This window comes from Apteryx mantelli, chromosome 6 (genome assembly GCF_036417845.1).
Source record: "Apteryx mantelli isolate bAptMan1 chromosome 6, bAptMan1.hap1, whole genome shotgun sequence".
In the NCBI taxonomy this organism is placed as follows: domain Eukaryota; kingdom Metazoa; phylum Chordata; class Aves; order Apterygiformes; family Apterygidae; genus Apteryx; species Apteryx mantelli.
This window is the reverse complement of record NC_089983.1, coordinates 36,564,176-36,585,227: the sequence shown is the minus strand read 5'-3', so window position 1 is coordinate 36,585,227 and position 21,052 is coordinate 36,564,176. Positions and strand designations below refer to the sequence as shown.

The window sequence follows — 21,052 nt, the reverse complement described above, 5'->3', positions numbered from 1 at the left end:
AGGAGGATTAAACCGTCCTCAAGACTTAACTGCCCCAGAGAATGGCTTAAAATTGGCAACACAGGTCTCAAACTATTCAGCCAGATACAATCAGAATCCCCTTTTCCGCACCTCTTTGAAGGTTCATTGTACAACATGTCTTAAAAATGTACAAGTGTCTAAAAATCTCCTTGCTATCACTCTCAAAAAGAGCTATCACACTTCAGAACGCAGAGAAATGCAACGGTTTTGATTTTGAGGCTTTTGGGTTTTTAACTGCAAGGGTTTAAAGAAGGAAAAGGGTAAAAGAGACAAGTATTTTTTCATATTTAATTCAGCAAAAATACAGTCCGCTGAAGAAAAAAGAGACAGACCATTTCCTTAATGTTGGGAAAAGTAATATCACATATGTGAATAAAACAATATAATGTAATATAAATACATTTAACTATAATTATTACAGTTCATTATGTGGAAACTAAACTAATCAGTAATACTTATTATATATTCCAGTACTCAAAAATATCTGAATAGTAATTATACTTACACTGAACAGCATAGGAAGCCAAAAGAGCAGCAGTATTACAAGGACAGGGCAACCTGTTTTTGTTTTTTAAAAAGAGAAATGAATAAAATTATACATCTCATATGAAATACGGTTATTTTGAAAAGCCTAATTTTTCATAGTCTATGAATATACAAGTTGGACAGATAAACACACACTTAATTTGCATGAATCAAACTAAATCGTTTTAAATCTATTTATATTTTGCAGGTAAAACCCCTCATCATTAATTTAACAACTTTTTCCTCAACAGAACTTGCACGTAATGGTTAGCATGAGAAAGATGACTTACCTTCCAGTGAGAATGTCCTGTTTAATTTGCAAAAAATACTGGTACCTTAAAAAAAAAAGGGGGGGGGGGACTATAATTAAAAATAAAATCACTTTTCATCAATTTAATACATTTTCTCTCCAGGTAAATCTTACATTTTGTATGCTATTTCTTAAACTCCTAAGAGAAAGAAATTAAACTGCAATTAGTAAAATAATAATACAGCTTTGTAAATCAAGGCTATTACGTTTTACATTGTATTTCACTAAAATGCTGCAAAATTTATATTTCATCTACTTTATATTACAGTATTTATGTTCAACTTACAGTTTAAAATAATGAAAAGAAGATATGCCTTTATGATGAATAAAGGTGAAAAACACAACTATTCAACTGCACAACCAAAAGTTGAAAATTGCATCCAGGTATGCAGGCACCTTAACACAAATGATTTCTAGTCAAGGTAAATTAAAAAAAAGAATAATAATTTACTCTCATTGGGCATTTGACATTATTTTGGTTTGAATGAAAACAAAGTATTCTTAATACTTTGGAGTAACACCCTGAAATAACAGTTGTGCATTCTTTTATGTTAAAAGCCTTCTGAATGTCTTCAGACTTCCCTTGAACTTTTGAAGTTTTCTTTAATTACCATGTAAGAAAAGCCTGTTGTAGAAGTTCGTCTGCTCTCCCTATGTCCACTCTTTCAAGTAAAGAGGGAGCGGGAAGCAGCAAAAGAAACAGATGAACATTTTAAAACAAAAAGATGTTTTCAACCAAACACAGTAGCAGCAGAAAAACAATGACTTAAAAAAGAATCCACAAACCTGGAAGTGTAAACATTTTTCTTTCTAAGACACTTCCTTAGTGTTTCCAATAAAAAACAAATATTTTGTTAACCTTTCAGTATGAATCTGTCGTTCATTCAATTTAGTTCCCTCGTATTTCACTCCAAGGTTTTAGAGAATTTCAGAGAAATACAAATGTTGATATCAAGTGATAAATCACACCTGCTGCAAACCACCACCAAAACAGAGACTGAGCTGGGGCAACAAATGTGACTTTTACTGAGATGGCATGGTGTTAGCACAAGCTTTAATTTTCACCAAAAGAACTTTTAACAGGGTATTAAAGCAGCGTTAGACTTTTCAATGCTCTGGTGCCTTTTTATTAAAAAATATTCCACTGAGGGGAAAATTTGAACATCACTCTTGCTTTATTGTAAAATAATTCCATTTTGGGACCTCTTACACTATTATTATAAAATCAGCTATTTTCCTTCTTGTAGTTCTGCTTTGAAAGTCAGGAGTTGGCCATACTCATTCATTACAAACACCCATAGAAACTACTTACGAAAAATACTCATACCAGGTTTGACTAAAACTGAACACTAAATATTTCCCAATATTAAGTTGCACTAAGCAACTAAAAACAGGATATATCATTGCATTATACTTAGTATATACTGGAGTTCCTACAATCGTTTAGACTAAGATTCAGAGTAGCCTTCAGAAAATGGATTAACAACCGCTTTGAAGAATCAAATCAAATCATTTACAATGTAAATGTTGTGAAAGGTCAATCAACTGTTACAGCTAATTGAGGTAAAGAGCTAAATTTTAATTCTGTGACTGAGATAAAAATGAGGAAACCTCTTGCAAATTGACAGGTACCAAAGATACGTTAGCCCCTGTGTGCTTAATTCCTACAAAAACGTCTATAGGCTCTTTAACTGGCCAAAATGGCAACGACTATAGTTTAACCTGAAGTTAAAACTGTGACATTAGCTAGCTTTAGAGACCTCAAAATACTTTTTCATTTTTCACCTTAAATTGGACATCGATGCTAAAAGACAAATTTCTTTAGCAATTACAAAAAGCAAGAAAAGGTATGTTAAATTTATATATTAAAAGGATGCACTGCACAGACTTAGCTTGAGTTTCTCTTCATAACTATATTGACCAAATCAATGTTTGCTACTGTTAACATTCATGGCTGCAAAACCATCAGAGAAAATATTTGTATGTGCAGACAAACTTCATTTTTCATTTTTTCATTTTTGTGAAATGCTTTAATTAGAAATACTCCATGGTCCGTTTCAGGGACTTCATGCACAAGCAATAGTGAGCCGTGTTCCCTTTGGGCTCGCGGCTTTCTGCGCATGGTGAAGTTAATTGCTGGTTAGCTAACCGTCCTACTTCCAACACAGAAGCATCACACACTATGGAACAAAATGGGAAATCAACAGAAGTTTAGCAATGCAGATGCGAACAAGTACGCATAACAAATTCATTTAAACGACGCAGATGGCATCGCATAACAATATTTTCACCTTCTTCATATATCTCTAGAAAGAATAAGAATTGTTATCTGTGGTCAATGTCAATAAACAAGTAGTTCTGCAAAGAGAAGAACGAATGAAGTTTTATTTCCTATCCATGGAGGTTCTTAAAGCGAAGCCCTGCAGCACAGGGTGCACTCGCACCGACCCATTCCCAACCCAAGCCGCTGTGACCTGCCGCCCCTGCAGGGCTTCGCAGAGGTCTACTACGCTGTGAGACTGCACTGCAGCCTTTCTCTGAAAAGACACTAATGCTGCCTCTCATGTCAACTCATTCCTCTTTTTTCCTGAAATCTGTAAAAACTGAGTGTCTTTGAAAAGTCTCAGTTTGAGCAGGAATTGTCAAAAATGTTTGTTTGTTTTTTTTAAAGCAGGGGGAGTACTGACTATGTGAAAGGACCCCTCGCTAATGACAAGGCATCCTAACTTTGCCACAAAATCCCCCGCAGACAATAAAATTCTCTTTATTATAATTCCAAATACAAACCAGTTTTCTCAGGGGCAATTAGGCCTATTAGCAAAAAAGCCAGAGCTGACCTAGATACAGAAATTATACAGTATTTCTCTTCTAAATGGATGCTGCATCTATAGCATTGTATTTACAGCATAACATTTAAGTATACAATTGTCTTTTACTTTTTTACTGTTTACTTTACATTGATCAACCTTTACTGTTTTTTCATCTCTTCAGAAATATTATATATTGTCCTGTAATTCAAATAACACCTTTTTATTATTTTGATGCAGTAAATTACCAAATTCTCTCAAAGTAAACGTTCCAATAAAACAAAGATTTTTGCAGGCTCTCTGGGACTCATTTGAGTAAATTCAGTCTGCATAGGCATGTGTAAAATTTTGTAAAAATATGACAAATCAAAATAAGCTGTAAACAAACATGGACTACATTTTCATGGATTTGGTACTCAGATTTCTAAGCTCATCTTTAATCATTTAGATATTGTTTTCTGAATGGGGCTGACCTGTTTTCAGAATGGCAGACATCCATAAATTTCAATCTGTTTGTCAAATCATGCCACTTGTATGTGGAGGACTAGGACTAATTAAGAATATTGAAAATTTGAGGAATTCCTTCAGGGGCTAATTGCAACTCTCAAACCTCCTAACTCAATTCACACTGAGCATTTTCCTTAACAAGCTTCAACACATTGCTATCAAAATAAGTTTACATGCTCCAGCTAGGACTACAACCACATAACCAGAGTAATTTTATTACTGCCAGTCAGCAAAGTGGAAAAAATAGATCAATAAAAATACACAGAATGCTCAGGATACTTTAATCCCAAAGGGGAAAACAAGGTAAAAATAAATTTGTGCTTGTGGATGAATGGTGGAATTAAGTTTTTCCTCTCTTTTTCTCCCTATTTTTCCTTTTTCTGTTTCTACTTGAGTAATATTTTCATGTAGTGGCTTCACTTTGCATATATATTTGCAAATTTAGTCACAAAGGCTTTTTATTAGATTGATTTGGTGTAACTGCACAGTTCTTGCCTTTGATTATTAGGCAAAAAATAGAAGCTTGCAAATACTAATATTAATACTAAATATAAGCCTAAACATACCAACACTAAACATAAGCCTTCCAGAAAAATGTTTTACTGATAAATTAACTAGACCTACCTAGTATATTCTTCTTGGAGCTTGTTTGGGTCACTTACAAAAAACTTGACTCTGAAGTTCAGACTGTGAGGAGACCCTCCTAGAATCAAGGCAAATATTTCTAATTAATCAGGTTACCTTGGAAAAGCTGCTCAGTAACGATATTTGAATTGACCAAATAAATACATGTACTCACTTTTTAATTGTTTCCTGATAGGTTTGTTTGCATCCAGCCACCTCTGAAAAGAGACAAATTGTAACACTAACTTCAGAGGAACAAGCAACAAAGCATTAATTATAGCCTTTATGTATCAAGAAACCGTTGCTTTTCTATTACTTTTCATGTGATCTTATATCAAAACCTTCTCCTGGCGTGCAAAGTCTTTGCACTGCTTCTGGAAAGACACCGACATGATCACAAACAGCTGTGATCGTTCTCTTCTCTCCCTGAGTTTAATCTCTGCTGTCCGCATACCCGTCTCCCACGGTGCTGAGGCTACTGCGACGTGGCACCAGAAGCCCGACACGAGTTAGAATTTTACAGTTTACAGATCTTTAGCTATTCTTTGACTATCTGAGGTAAACTAACCGTGGCAGTGGAGAGCTATAAGGTGGCTAATTTACCCTACCCAAACGCTAATTTGCTTGAACTAGTTCGGTTACTTCTCCTCTGCATTTTGCAGGGCTGACGTACCACTGAGGGACCCACGGGCTCACGGATTCGCTTCACATTGTCAGTCTGAGTTTCATCTCTGGTAAATCACAAACCGTGACCTTGTAAATTAGGGACAGAGCACTCGGCCTACTGGATTGAGGACTACAAAACACTTTTAACCAGACAGCAACCAGATCTTGATCGCCTCTGCCAGGGAATACTGCTGTAGGAAGCAGAGATGCACCCTTACACCACCGGTGCTGCGCACACCAGTGAGAGCATGGTTCCCAGGGCAGCGCGGCAAGACGTTTTAACTGCTCCCCTCCCCAAGCCAAGCGGGCTCCGTGTACACCTATGTATTTTAATCATAAAATGTCTGGTACACACTGGGATCTGCAGTTAGTTCTGGGAGGCATTTTATTCTTTAGAAATAACAAATAACGCTGAGCAGAGGCAAACGCTGTATCTGTTTAGGTGACTTAAGAGAAACTGAAGAGACTGTTTGAGAAAGGTTACTGCATGGTTATTTCAAAAAACTCGCACAGAGGACAAGCAACATTATTTAAGGCTAACTGGAAAGCTTAAGGAGGAACTCTCCACCTAGGGATATCTTGTACAAGAATCTTTCACAACACGGTTAAAAAAAAAAGAAAAAAAAAATCTTCACACAAGGGGTTATGATTTAATATATCTGATTAACACCTGGATCTAACTGACAATCCTTTGATTTATGTTTGTGGGCAGCACTGTTTGAAATTACAATTAATTCAGAAAACCTGGAACTGAAATGTCTAGCAGAACAGCTCTCGTTTTCTCCTGCTTCTGGTTGCAAAGGTCAATTTAGTAAGCATTAATGTAGTTCAAACCACAGACGGGTAACCTTTTTTCAACGGTGTTTAACATGCTTTCAAGTCATGCTGTTGGATCCAGATGTAAAACGTGCTTTTCTCCCTAGGAAACCGCACAGGGTTATACCACTTAACAGAATAAAGAAGCTGAAGTTGGCAGGATTTAGGCAGATGTACCAGAACTGAACAAGCCAAGGAGCTGCTAGCAAAAAGGTTATCTTGTTTTGTCCAAAACCCTCAGCAAGACAGAGAGGTAGGTATATTTGGTGGTCCATGAAGTTAAAATGAGAAACACTTAGTGGAGAAACTCAGACTCTTGCCCTACATTCCCTTGAATATAGTAACGCTTTGCACTTTTGCCTGGACTAAATTAATCTACTGTCAAGTTGCCTTTTGTTGAAAGATGCGATGCCCCTTCTTCCTCAACCTTCTGGACCCCAGACCCTCTAAGAGTCATTACTATATTCTCTTCCTCAACAATATCTTTGTCCAGGTCTCTTCCGCCAAGGTCGCGTCAGCCCCATGCTGACAGTATTCCCCAAATCCTCACACCCACCCTGCATGAATACCCTCTTCCTACATTGCTCTGGGCACCCATAGACCAAATGACAAGAGCACTCCCACTGCCAACCATGCCAGTGCCTTCTGCTCCTCCTCGACCCTCTGCCAGGCCCCGTCAGCTCGTTCATCAGGTAGCCGTACAGTTATTCCTCACCCACCGCATATATCCCAGTCATCTCAAAATCCCAGTCACAGTGCATGCAATTTAAGATTCATTCCAGCTTTTACCTCTTATTATCTTACTAGCTTCCCCATACTGGTATCATCCTTATCATTTTTGTTCAGTTTTTTGCTGCTCTCAAGGACTATGTAGAGAAATGCAAGGCCAGACTGCTTACCGATAAGATAGTGGATGGACTATGTTGAAAAACAACCCCCAAAATATGAATCATGCCTCTATGACATAGCTCCTTTGGGGTATTTCAAAAGTCTCTTTCAGGACTTGGCTTTTTTCCATAGAAACAATTAATCAAAGGCCTACACAAAATTTGCCACTTTCCTGAAGTTAGGCTCAGTTAAAAGAAAATGGGCGGAGAACTTCCCTGTGCTTAGAGAGAAACTGGGATTCTTTGTTATTCAGCTTCCGAGAACAAACCTTCAAACTATACTGCCCAAGGGGGGTGAGGGGGTTCTTTCTTGACTTTTTAAGAGGCCTAAATACATACCAGCTTAGCTAATCTGCTTATATCAAATAACAATGGCATTTCAGGCAGTAAGTGTGGAAACTCACGGTTGAGCTGTCATGAGGAGAGTGCACAAGATCATCACCTTACGGCCAGATCTATTAGATTTTTTTTTTTTTTGCTCGAAAAGTAAAGAAAAATTAGGAGAACAATTTAAGTACAGTTTACCTCACCTCCAAGTTCTTCTGAGATAGAATAACAATGGGAAATGTGCTCAGGATACACACTTTCCTAACCAGAAGAAGTACTTTCAGGGAGATAGATGCAGTCACAAGAACAGCAAGTTTTGCAATCCAGAGACTATCATAGAACAAAAATCTAGTATATGCAAGAAAAGAACTTAATTCACTGGTGGTTTTGATTTTTAAATAGCTAGAAGGTATTAAGCAGCTAATTTTAAAAAGCAAACTACAGCTATACATTTACACTAACTACAGATAAGCAAAAGGGACTTAAACTGCACTGCGTGCAAGTCAAGTAAACACTACACAGAATGCTATTTCTCAGCGATGAGCAGCAATATGGAACTGAGTTTCTTTTCCCTCCTGTGTCCAATAATCCAATCCAAACAGCACTGGCTGTTTCCCAGTCTAAACGTGTGCAGTAAACACACACACAGGAAGCTGGATGCTTGTGGACAGTCACTGAAAGAACTGCAGGGTTACTAGAGGAACTTTTTTTCCAATCTAAATACTGATTTTTGGTAGGTTACACGTTAAAAAAAAAAAAAATCAAGTAACTTTCTTAATACATAATTTCACACCTTTTACCAGCAAAAGATATAAAAGGTTATCTGCATAATTCAACACAATACAGGAAATTAAGATGGAGAGATCTACTATTTAGAAGAGCATAAGAGACCAGATTAACTGTCAAAGCTGCAATATTACTTGTTTTAACATAACATGTTTTTTAAAAATATGAAATTATTATTATTATATGAAAACATAAAGCTTGTGCAATTTATGAAATCCGCATTTAGGCACAATGACAGAGTTTTGGCACTCAGTCAGCAGAATTCCCTTTTCCCCATTACCTTTATGTCCTGCAGTATTTTGTCTTAGTAACATTCCACTGTGCTATTTTGTGAATAACCAGAATATCTGATAATCCTATCTTTTTTTTTTTCTCCAGATGAACAGAGTATAAAGGTAAACCAATATTAAATACTGAAATTAATCATAACCATAAATTCTTCAGCTTCCTATGATTAATACTGGTAAAATTCTATTTAGCTGTGACATACTATTTCATTGCAACTGGATATTTGCTGACAAGCAAAATATTTAAGTAGTCAAAGAATACTAAACCTCTAAAACCTATGCTTATCAAATAGCTCTGAAGTCATCCTTCTTCCAGATTAATTCTTAACCAATTGCTTTTATTATAGTGTTATGTTCTGCTTCCAGATAAATTAAAGAAGAAAGCTCAGAGGTGTAAGCTTTGGAAAGTCAGAGAAATGAGAATGAGAAGCCCTGTGAATTTCTGAACTTTGAATAAAACACTGAGTAATATTCGATTAAATGATTTTTAAACAAAAGTTGAAAAATAATTCAGCTTTTTCTACAACATGTCTATGTCTTTTCAGCCTGGAAACAAACTTTAGAATAAAAAAATTAAATAAAACTATCTTGACCATGTCTTATCAGAACTGTCTACAAACAGTTACAAAAGAAAACTCTGTTAAAATTATAATGTGCTACACAGCTTTATTCACATTAGTTATCTTAATGTTACCAGAAGGCTAGAGAAAGAATGTAATTAAGAATAGTTTGCTCCAAAGAAGAAAGAGATGTGGAAGTACTATTCAGGCAGAAGAAAAATGATGGCAGCACTGTAACTTCTCTCACTCTTTTCTACAGATTAAAAAAAAAAAATGTAGAAGAGAAAAATGTATTTCTTCTATTTTAGAAGAGTCACTCTTGGTGGTAGAACAATAGTCCCCATTTTACTCTTACTGAAGAGGAATGTTTCATTATCTCAGCATCTTCTGAAACTTACTTTGGTGAGTTACTGTATGAGTAACGCTTCACAATGTCATTTATCTCTATAGATCACCCTGCACATTTGGTGAACAGAAATGCTGGCTTTTCACACAAAGGGTGGGAGATAAGTTTAGACCCCATCAGTCTGGCATGTCTATAATGGGAGTTAGGCAAAGAACTGTATTATAAGCAGCAGCATCTAGTTCAACTGCCTTTTAAAACAAGTATTCAACATTTAAGATTTACTAAAGAAAACATCCAAGAAGAATTCTGTGAAGCAACTGCGATCTAGCAATGGAGCTATAACAATACTCTAGCCATTGAGCATTACAACTGGATCCATCAACTCCTACTGGTGAAATACAAACTGATTTAAAAAGTTTCAGACATATGGAAATACCTTTTAATTAAAGCATATTAACCATTATAAATACTCATTTTCAAGAGAGTCCATTTCTTCATCCCTTAGGGCAATTAACTGACAGCCCTTGTCAGATACTGGACTAGATGAAGCATGATTAAGAGATCTATCAGGTATCTGGACTAGAAACAAAAACACCTTACAGGACAATCTAAAAACTAATTTAAGTTAGTTAAAACTAATTTAAATTAGATTTTAATTCTAAAATCTAATTTTTTGGTAAGTCATATTTAAAAATTACTATCTCTTAAGAATTACTATTTCTGATCCCAACTGATGATGATCATACAATCTAGTTAAGAGATAAAACAAAACAGGCAACATCCTTTCAAGGTACTATTTCATGATCATAAAGCTCAATATTTTCACTCCAAACTCGTAACTATTAAAAATTAGTTTTTAACATAACTACGAGGTGATACTGACCCACTCAAATGACAGTTGGAGAAGATGGCACAATATTGCAATGGCTTCTATTACTTCTCTTTACAATGACCCAGAGCACAGTGATGCTCTTCTAAAGTCCATCACTTGTGGAGTCCCATATTTCCACTTCAAATATCTACATGAGAACATGCGGAAAATTCATTAGAAGCCCCAAATTTTCCTGCGAATAGTATGTTACTGATACCTAGACCACTGGTATCACAAAAATTTGTTTTCCACATGCAACCACACGTCATATCACTTGCAGGACATTGAAATTTAATATCTAATTCAAATTTAACTGTAATAATGCTCATTGCAGCAGGGCTATACTTTGAGTGCTACATTTCCATTTAAATGATGCAATTACTTTGAACAAAGTAAAGACTTGGGATCCTGTTTAATTCTTTACTAACTCTACACAAGCCATATATCAAACTGCAGAAATGCCTCTCTAATTCAGGATAAGACACGTGTACACGGTAGAAAGAAAGGATCCTAACAACATAATATCGATATTAAAACAAAAGACCCACTGGTTGGGGGACAGAGGGTGTAGAGCAGAAGTCTCCAGAAGCAAAGAATATTTCTTGGTTAAATGTTTCATAAGGTAAATATCAGATGCTCACCTCTTACTTTCTGCTGATTGGTTTAAAGATGGAAAAGAGACTTTATCCCAAGTTTTCCTTTTTCACATAAATACATTTAAGCAGTAAACTCTTCATACTTTCACTTATTTAAGAACAGCTAGTGAAGCTCCATATTCTAAGATAATAATCTTGAAGGTGCTGCTCAAAGGACTATAAATAGCATTTCACATAGATGCAGAGGTTAAACCTTTTTTGGTCACAGAGCAGACCAAAATATACCAGTTACAAGACAAACAAACAAAAAACCCAACCCTCTCCCACTGTAGTAATGCCTAAAACTCCTGGCTGAATTAGACTTAAGTTATTACATCTAGCCTTGCAAAAAGATGAAATACTTGAGAAATACCATCTAATGCCCTACTTGTACTAGTGGGAAGCTTAAAACATTGATTAAAGTCTTCAGTCCTCACCATCTAAACGATGTCCATCTTTTTGTTTCAACTTTAGCTATTTTAATGTATTATTTGAATGCTGATTACTACCACCTAATTAACTTGGATAGTTTTCACAACTGCCATTTAATTAATTCACTTCATCTGCCTTATTCCTTATGCGAGCTTGATTTAACTCTGCCTCCATTGTTTCTACCACACATGCTACTATTTCCTTTCTTATTGCATCATTCTCCCTATCACTTTATCTTTCTAATCTTGTTTCTCAATTAATTCTGTTCCACCTTTTGGTGAAATAGTCTCCTATTCCCATGACTGTCTAGCCTATCAAATCATCAATGAAAATACCATTCTCAAGTGTATTAAATAACCATATATTAAAACCAGTGGATGAAGAAGTGGCATGGGGAGCAAACTGAACAGTCATGTGGTCTTTATTAATGAAACCAGTCTTATTATAACCTTTTGGATCACAAGCTCAACACACAGTCAAAGTCCATCCCCAATGAAAGAAGACAGCACAGCTTATGGTGCCATTGCAAAACTTGAAGCATTAAAAAAAAAAAAAAAAAAAGAAGAAGCCAAACTGAATAGATCAGTTAAGTATTTCTCCTGCTGCTATTGTAATGCTGCAAAACAAGCACTGAAATGCTAGTTCAAACAGGTGAGAAATAAAAAAACCCCCAAACTTATCAAGTTTTTAAAAAGCAGTTTCTCTCAACTCCTGAGATAAACAGTTTTCCAGGTGAGCAATAAGTCAGAACTGTACTACCAAAAGCCAAGAACCAGCTTTTTTCAAAAAACAAAAAACCCCCTCTGCTTCCCCCTAAAAACCAGATCTCTCCAACGCATACCAGTGTATTCTTATGCCATACACATCTACCAAAACAAAAATCCAGGGTGCTTCTGTCAAAAAACGTGAGCTGTCAAAAGGAAAGAATTAGAATTTTACAATTATTAGGTACCTGCTAAGCAATAAAACACAGTCCCTACATGCATTAAATGTGTGAAAAATATGATTTAGAAAACAGGTTCAACTTACAGGGTTATCAGTGGATTCATCAGCCAACTGTAAACCAAAGTAATCTCTCTCTGTCAAATCGAGATGCTTGAAGACTATATCCAACAGAACTTGTCCCTGATCATGTTTCTGCAGAGAGCAAAAATATATACCGTTTATGAACAAAAAATATAATTGGACACAGACTTCATGCATACACATACGCATTCTTTCAGATGTGCTCAAGCAATCTAAATTTTAAATATCACGAAATGTATCACAGCAGCACTATTTTTAAATGAGCTCCATCTCTCTTGCTAAAACATATGCAAGAAATTATTATTTTTCTTCTTTGTCATTTTCTGACAGCAAGAATTTCTCACTTCTCAGATAGCTATATGATTATTCCTGAAAGCCATTCATTAACCAAATTTGATGTTTAAAAGGATTACTGAAAAAAGTGAAAAAGGGATAGAATTTGACTTAGAACTTAGTAGTCTCATTTAGGCCATTCCATTATCATTTAAAAGTACATTTTTCAGGCCTGTACAAGTTATTCTTTCTTACTTTATCTGAAAATCTATGCCTGAATCTAAATGAACCAGCATATTGAAAATGCTTCCAAAGTTAAAGGGCAAAGACAGCTGAAGCAGCCAAATATCTAACTGAGAACAAGTGTCATTTGAATGTGTTTTCCCAAAGATACTTTGCTCTAAATGAACCAATTCAAATGAACTGAATATAAAAAAATAACATTTCTTTTCTGAGACAAATGAACAAACTTGATTTCTACTGTAGGGTCAAATCTTATCCACAAAACGATATAAAAAACATCTGCATAGTTGAAGGTACCTAGCAATCTTTTGCCTAAACTAAAAATATGGCTAACACAGTAATTTAAACACGGAGCGTGCCATTACGACACGGCTCAATAAATACATCTGGTGAAATTTGAAGGAGTTTCCCAAGGAAGCTGCAGAGTATCACAGCTTCTTGAGGAACAATAGATGCAAAGAAATGCTGCAAGAATAACTGTTAAACAAGAGAAATGATGAAAGATTATTGATACATTTTCCATCTAGATTTTCTGCTTCTCTGGAACCAGGCTTCTCTGTGTCCTAGGTGCCAAGCATTACTCATGCTCCAGTGGATTCCACATACATCTTGCCTTGTTTACTGTAGGCAATAAGGTATTTTTTTTAAGTCTTAAAACAAAAAGGACTACTGTTCTGGTCTCAAATGACCTCATTCCTCATAACATATTATAAAACAGTTTATTTTTAAAGGCAGTTATATGAGAAGCGTAACTAAAAAGCCAGAAGCAGGTTGCAAGGATTTTATTAATCCATTACAAGAAAAATTCACAAATCACATTCAGACATTCATTTACATTTAAGAGCATCTTATCAAAGTTCAATTTTTGTTCTGCTGAGATTATACTTAAGTTGAGTAAACTGTCAAAACCATTTACTTGGGTGTCAAGAACAGAGAAGTTTGATAATTTATTTCTTAATAAAAAAAAAATAGCAAAAAAGTATCAGCAAATTATGCCTAAAAGGATGATAGCGGGGCAATCATAACTGCAGCTCTGCATATTTAAGTTGAAATTACATAAGCCATGCACATCAGGTCCTGTGTAAATTTGGCTAAGTTAAAATGACATAAGAATTGTTTTATTTGCTTTGAAAGATTTTATTTTTAAAAGCGATATGGAGAAAATTTCTTCATGTTTAACCAAGTGAACAGTTAGTAGCAGCAAGGTTGTTAAGAAGCGCACTACTGAAAAATTTATTCTCAAATAATTAGAAACAATCCAGGAAAAAAAACAGATGTTAACATAATACATACATGACACTATAAACACATAAAGCAATTTTTATGTACAATTCTAAAAATAGTTACTTTAATTTTTACTAAATTAGAGGTTTCTGATATTTTTTGAAATAAACCAGTAATCAGTACAAAATTTTCAGCAAATAAAACAAATTTTAAATTACATAGCAACACTAATTACTTCTTGGCATTTTTCCCTATGTAGATCTAAATCAGAACTCAAACTAAGAACTTACGATAGTAACTATCGGGAAAAGGGAGACATTTGCATCCAAAGCTTAGACTTACATTTACTACAGCTGACGTTACTTTTTCAAGCAACATGTAGGTATCAATTCTCTAAGTGTTTTCTAATCTAAGCCTGAGCATTTATACTGTTTCTGAAATATCTAAATAAATGCTTCCTAGTGAAAGGCTATCAAAAGCTTAGGACCCGCTGATCGGTTTGAATTCAGTAGTACAAGACTGTCATTTCAAATGAACAAGGAGGCTGGGATTAGGAATGAAGGTGCTGTTAAAGGGCAGAATAAGTAGAGTTAAAAGTATTTCTCCTGACACAGAGCAGCAAATTTGGATAAGAGACAACAAGTTTCAACACGCAGCATTTGTTTTGATCACAATGTTTTACTCCCAGAACAAAATAGAGATAAGCATCTAGTAAAACCAGACCTCAGTTTAACCCATCTTTGATATTTATATAATGATGTTGCAGCTTGCCAGAGCAGGTGAAGGTCACAATCCTGTTTGTTGTGAAAGGTCTGAAATGGAATTTGTAATCCCAACATAACCATTGAGTAGCGCTCTAAATTATTAGGGATATGGTAAACGAGTGTCTATTTTTTTTTTTTTAATAATGAAGCAAAACCAATAAACAAGATTTTCATAGGAAATGTGTTATATTCCTACAGCTAGATTAAGGTTCAACATTAACATTGTATCTGAAAACAGGGGATAATGGAAAACATAAGAACAATGGGAAATACCTAATATGAAACTGCCCACTGCAATCTAACTCAACTATTTCACAATTGAATGGCGAACAGTTAGTGAAGGAGAACTTAACTACTATGCGGTTGAATATAAAACATACCAGCATTTCTGCTGAGTTGGAATATTAGAATTTTATGCATACTTATTATTGGTAATTGCTACAGGCAACGTGACTAACGAATCCTGCCCTTTCAGAACACACTAGACATCAACACCAGACATCAACAGATTAGCTGAACTTTATGAAGCATTTATCATCTAGTGTCTAACATCCAGCATCACTAGATACAGAGGTTATTTCTATCGCAAAATCGTTGTTGGTTACAAACACACTTGTTTGAAAATTTAAGAAAACATCCACAATTCTGTAGGCTTAATGACCGCTCACCAACTAATTACAATCTTCCCAAATTGTATCACTGACACTGTTTTTGTTGCTAGCCCATAGAGCAGGGTGCAATTACACCAAACACCAGGAATGCAGAGCTTATTGCTGCCGTGCCAGTCCAAACAAAATTGCACTTCTCTGGGAAGAGAAATGGCATGGCAGGTCATGGACGTTCCCAGGACTGCAGCATAGCCGTGAGGGGGTCACACACAAATCTGAGAGTGGTTCACTACTGACAATACTAATATCCCTCCTCTTTCACCTCCCTGGAGTATTCCTGTTGTAACACAAGCAAATGTACTCCCTGTAAGCATCCAGAACTGTATTATTTTCTTCATTCTATAACTTACATGAACTTTTCTAAAGTCATCCTGTCTTAAAAAAAGAAAGAAAAAAAAAAAGGTTTCCATGCAGGCTATTGTTTCCTTTTTTTGTGAAGAAAAGGGGGAGAAAAAAAATTTAGTAATGCAAAAGATTAAATTATTAGAAATTTGCCACTTCTAAAAATCACACTTGTTTTTGACAGTTGGATTTTTAGGCTTTACTTCCATCACATGGTAAATTTACTGCTTGTGTGAAGCTTCTCCGATAAAGGCTCCAAAGTAAACCTTTTGTCCGTGACTGATAACTCACAAGCCTTGCTCACAGAACAGCTAATGCCATCTATCTCACCTTAGTTTCCCCTCAAGTTCAATATGATTTCTGTATCTAAATACTGGCTTTCAGGGAACATAATGAAGTCAGTTTATATGGAAAGGATACAGCTCAAGGTATTTAAACAATTAATTAAAGCAAATTAAAACAATTTGATCTTGAAAAAAGCAAGTTTATGGTAATGCAAATCATCCTGATTTTATTAACTCAAGTCAGAATCACTTCTTCCAGCTCTGCAGTATACTTTCCACGGTGGAAGCAGTAGTTCTTCACTGGGTAAGCAGAGCATTTACAGAAGATATTTCTACTATTCAGATATATGCACAGGTTAGTTCCAACGGACTCTTTCACCTGTAGCCGAAATAGCTTTGTCTAACTACAGTCTATAAGGATTATTTTATTTGATTTGGTACATCCTATACAAGGTAATGTTTAGCACAAAGAATGCCTATTTTGCAAATCAACAGAAGAAGGTGGTTGAAATGTGAACTTAGACCATGTCATCTAAATTATCAGGAGACATTGCCCGTGATCAGTACTTTGCTCTTGGAAGAGAAATAACATTTGAGTACATTTTTATTAAGACAGAACTGCATACTTCAGATGATTAAGCTTCACAAGCATTAGCATACAGAATACCTATAGCAATCACCAGGAGAAAAAACCTTGCTAATTTATTTGATGTTATCATTGTTCTTCCTATTCTGAGAACAATTCCATAAATATTTATTGCCAAATATTGTGTCAACCACAATAAAGTAAAACACAACAGTAAGCCCTGAAAACCTGTAAACGATGTAGGTTAGCATATGCTTGCTATGATTGAATATTTAACAAAGTTTTCATTAGTCTCTATTTTCTAAAAAACAGACTGACAAAATATGAGAAAAAAAAAAATGTTGAGCACCAAGGAATTTGTATTTTCTAAACTCAGTTCTAACAAACAAACTTGCAAGCCGGTCTATAGAACCAATGAATGGTGATCCATGCAATTAAATATTAAGTATGCAACACAGGTGGGGAGAAAACATTACACAGATTTTTCTCAAAAGAGTCAGAATAGAGATTTGAGGATTTATGACTGCTTACTCTACTCTAGACAGGCACTACCAGTTCTCTTAAAAGATGCAGCTTTTGGATATCTAGATCAAAAAGTGGAATATCCCACAACTTCCCTACTACAATTATTCCTTATTTTAGCCAACTAAAACAAACAAAACCTTCAGTTAATATATCTGTCTTGCAGACTCAAGTACCTGAAAGCAAGGAACACAATATTTATAATTTCTCATGCAACTTTAATGCTTTGTCTTCAACCACGTTCTGCACATACTGCTTTTTGGCAAGCAACGTAGACTGGAGAATTGGGTTAGCAAGGATGAGAAGGTAAGGGACACAGAAGGGATATAGGAAAGATTACCACAGAAAGCAGATGAGGCTTTATGACGGTAAACTAACATCTTTGATGGTCCCCCACCATAATCCAAGATTCTCGCCCTTAACTATTCAGAACTGCTGCTTAAAACAGGCCATAAGAATCTTCTAAAATAGCGCTTGAATCAACTGCAAAAAATACCTCAAGAGAACATCCTAAAACATTCCACCTTGACCAAAATATCTACTCTAACAGTTAGAAGGACCTTCTACAATACCAAAACAAAAATAATCACCAAGTCTACCACTGGCTTCAGCCACCAGCTAATGCATCCTTGCATGTTTTTGCTAGATAACAGAGGACCTGTTCCTCTGACAGGTACTTGCAGGCTGCCCAAGCTCTAACAACCTGAATACAGAACAGAGAAACTTGGTCATTTTCAAATCTTCCCTAAAAAGCATTCAAATTTATCAATATCCTTATTGAAGTAGACATCAGAACTCAATATAATTGACAGTTTTTTCAAATAGCCTAAATTAACCTTGTTCACACACAACTGAAAACTGTTTCAGTTTCTCCCTCACCTCCCAGTTTACCCCATACCCTTTATCTGATGTCAAGCTACTCTTTTACCCCACTCTGAAGTTCTTCAATTTTGTCTTGAAAAACTTCAATAATCATGCCACCTGTAACATTTACCACCACACTCTTCAACCTTTATCCATACAAATGATCAATTCTTTGGCTATAAAATAAAGATGATTCTAGGAACCTAAGGGCACTCCACCGCTACTTTCCTGTTGACTTCTCATTCCTGACACAGTTTAAACTTTCCCACAATGCTTACTTTAAATACTCTGACGTTTTCATGTAAGGGCCTTGCTCATTTTTTTTAAATCCAAAGAAATGGATGCACACATATGTACATACTCATAAAATCAAACATTTTCATTTTAATTTATCAGGGATTACAGATCAGAAAATCTGATGAATATAGCCACGCCCACTTGTCAAAAGCTACTCAAGTTTTCCTAGTTACAGCCCTCAACATTCAGCAGTTTCCTATTTTCTTCCTGCCATCCTCATTAGTGCCTTAGGAGGTGGTGTGTTTAAGTAAGGGAATCCATAGAACTAAAAAGAAGAAATAGGAGAAAAACAGAGAGCAAAGGGATGCTTCAAGATGATATCCGTAACCAAATATAACCATACACATGATTAAACATAGTTAGCTAGAGTCAAGAGAAGAGTTACCATCATACATGATACTCATGCTCAAAATGCAAAAAACAGAACTGATCAAAACCAAAGCTTGCTCCTGTTCTCATTCAACTCAATGGCAAAAATCCTCTCGATTACACTATACAACACTGAATCCCCAAAGAAAACTACTAGAAATAAACGATACTTTGAATATTCAGTTTTTAAATAGAGATGTGTTAGCATTATAGAGGATGCCAGCATGACTAAGTACACAGTGACTAAATACGTACATGTACATGCATGCCTTTCAGAACATAACTTCCCCTTCTACTCTGTATTTAACATTATTTTGAAAGTCAAACTCTAGACATACAAATCCAGTAAAGAAAAGCAAGCTCAGAGTGACATTGATTTGCAATAATCAAATTACTTACATTAACTCTGAAAGCTTGTACAGTGTTATCCAGGAGAAGAACGTTGCAGACCACCTCCGTATGCTGCCTGTCTCGTGCCAGCTCAGATGCTCGTACATTGTAGGTTCTGCCAGCAGGCAATCGGAAACGTGCGGTCATTACTGTCCACACAGGGTCTTTGGAGAGAACAAATATAAAAAATATTCAAGAAACAGAAATGCAAAAGTGAAGGCTTAAAAACAAAAGGTAAACCCACAGTGAGCTCACTTAAAAAAAACACATTTTAGACAAAATAAATATGAGCAATAAATCCATGGTATCTAATAATGAAATATAACACCTTACAGATTACAACATGGCCTTATTCAAAAAAAAAAAAAAAAATCACTGTTCTTTCCTTACTGCCCATTCTCCCCTCCCTTCCTATTAAGTGTCCTTTGGGGGTTTTCTTTTTAAGATTCAGAACAGTATTTTCATTTAAAAAGCATTGCAATTGCTTCATACATAGCATCATGGCTACTAGGCTCCAAATATTAGAGGCATTTAAGTAACTAATTCCAGTGCAAAACAGGAAAAAAAAAAGCTTATACCAAGAAAATCTTTAGAGAGAAAAAAACATGCAGGAAAGAAAACAGCAAATATACATACAAAGACTTTGATGCCTTATTCTGCAAGGCCTGTGAGTTCACTACATAATTCAGATATCAGACAAGAAAACATACAACGACGAGAAAAGTATTAGCACTGCTTTTTTGTTGTTGTTTAATAACTGAACAGATAAAGGTTTGACAAACTAGTGATTCTTTCACTTAAGTCTTCAATTTCATTGGATTTACGTATTTATTTTGGAAGCGCAGATGATACCTTTTTATTATCCAGATAAGGAACTGGGACCAACACAAACTTCTATGCTGGGCTAAGCGCTGCTAAATAAAATCCACAAGTTGAAAACTGACTTTCACTTTTCAAAACTAAGTTTCTAATGATTATACTGCAATCCTAGTCCAGCAAAGTACTTAAGTGCATGCCTTAAGTGTGTTATTAGCCCTATCCAATAATGCTCGTCACATTCTTAAGTATTGTGCAGGATCAGGGCCTGTGATTCACATAATTATACACTTAGTAAACTATTTCTACATCCTTTGATAAGGGTGTGAGCAAACAGAAAGTTTCATAACTGAAATAGAGAATATATTATTAAAACAGAAAAATTAAATACCTTACAAATTAGTAAAACAAAGCTGAATATGAAATGATTGATTTCCCTATTCTGCAAAAAAAATTATGAAGGCTTCAAAAATGTTCACACACGTTTGTTTCTTACCATTTTGGGGGTAAGTATGTATTGTGAGGAAAAAAGGAGAATTTAGCACTGGACAGTAAGTGTTCCAGCAGCGATTAGAGAACTTGCCTGGACCATAAGAAATATCTGTGCTCCAATATACACAAATAAATAGCTGTAACAAGAAATGAAAATATAAATCCCCTCCTGAATAGTTATTGGCTTAGATATCTAGGCTTTCGTGGGAAAGCAGAAGACCAAGATGCAAGTCGCTCCTCTGACTCAGGAAGGGCTGGGACTTCACAGTTCAGTCTTCTTCCCAGTGCCTGCAGTCAACATCCTCAGTGAGTGCCCTAAAGAAAAAAATCACTCCAATATTTTGCTTTTCTGGAGATGATGTTCACCTCTTTAGGTATGACCATGCACCCTAGATGTAAAAAATCTTTTTGATGATGATCCATCCTTGCAAAATGTTTCAGTTTTGACTTAATCGTCATTTTCAAATAAAAATACCTCTGTGCTG

At 35.5% G+C, this 21,052-nt stretch overlaps 1 protein-coding gene across 1 annotated transcript in view; it reads right to left on the bottom strand.

Annotated features, from left to right (window-relative positions):
• The window catches only part of PTPN4 (protein tyrosine phosphatase non-receptor type 4), a 123,850-nt gene that overhangs the window by 61,010 nt on the left and 41,788 nt on the right, over positions 1–21,052 (bottom strand). Inside the window, exons 2-7 of the mRNA XM_067299273.1 lie at positions 19,269–19,423; positions 12,437–12,544; positions 4,970–5,012; positions 4,795–4,873; positions 837–881; positions 527–579 (exon numbers count right to left, since the gene is read on the bottom strand). Of these exons, the coding sequence (XP_067155374.1) occupies positions 527–579; positions 837–881; positions 4,795–4,873; positions 4,970–5,012; positions 12,437–12,544; positions 19,269–19,406 (466 nt within the window). The 5' untranslated portion in view covers positions 19,407–19,423. The remainder of the gene's footprint in view (positions 1–526; positions 580–836; positions 882–4,794; positions 4,874–4,969; positions 5,013–12,436; positions 12,545–19,268; positions 19,424–21,052) is intronic.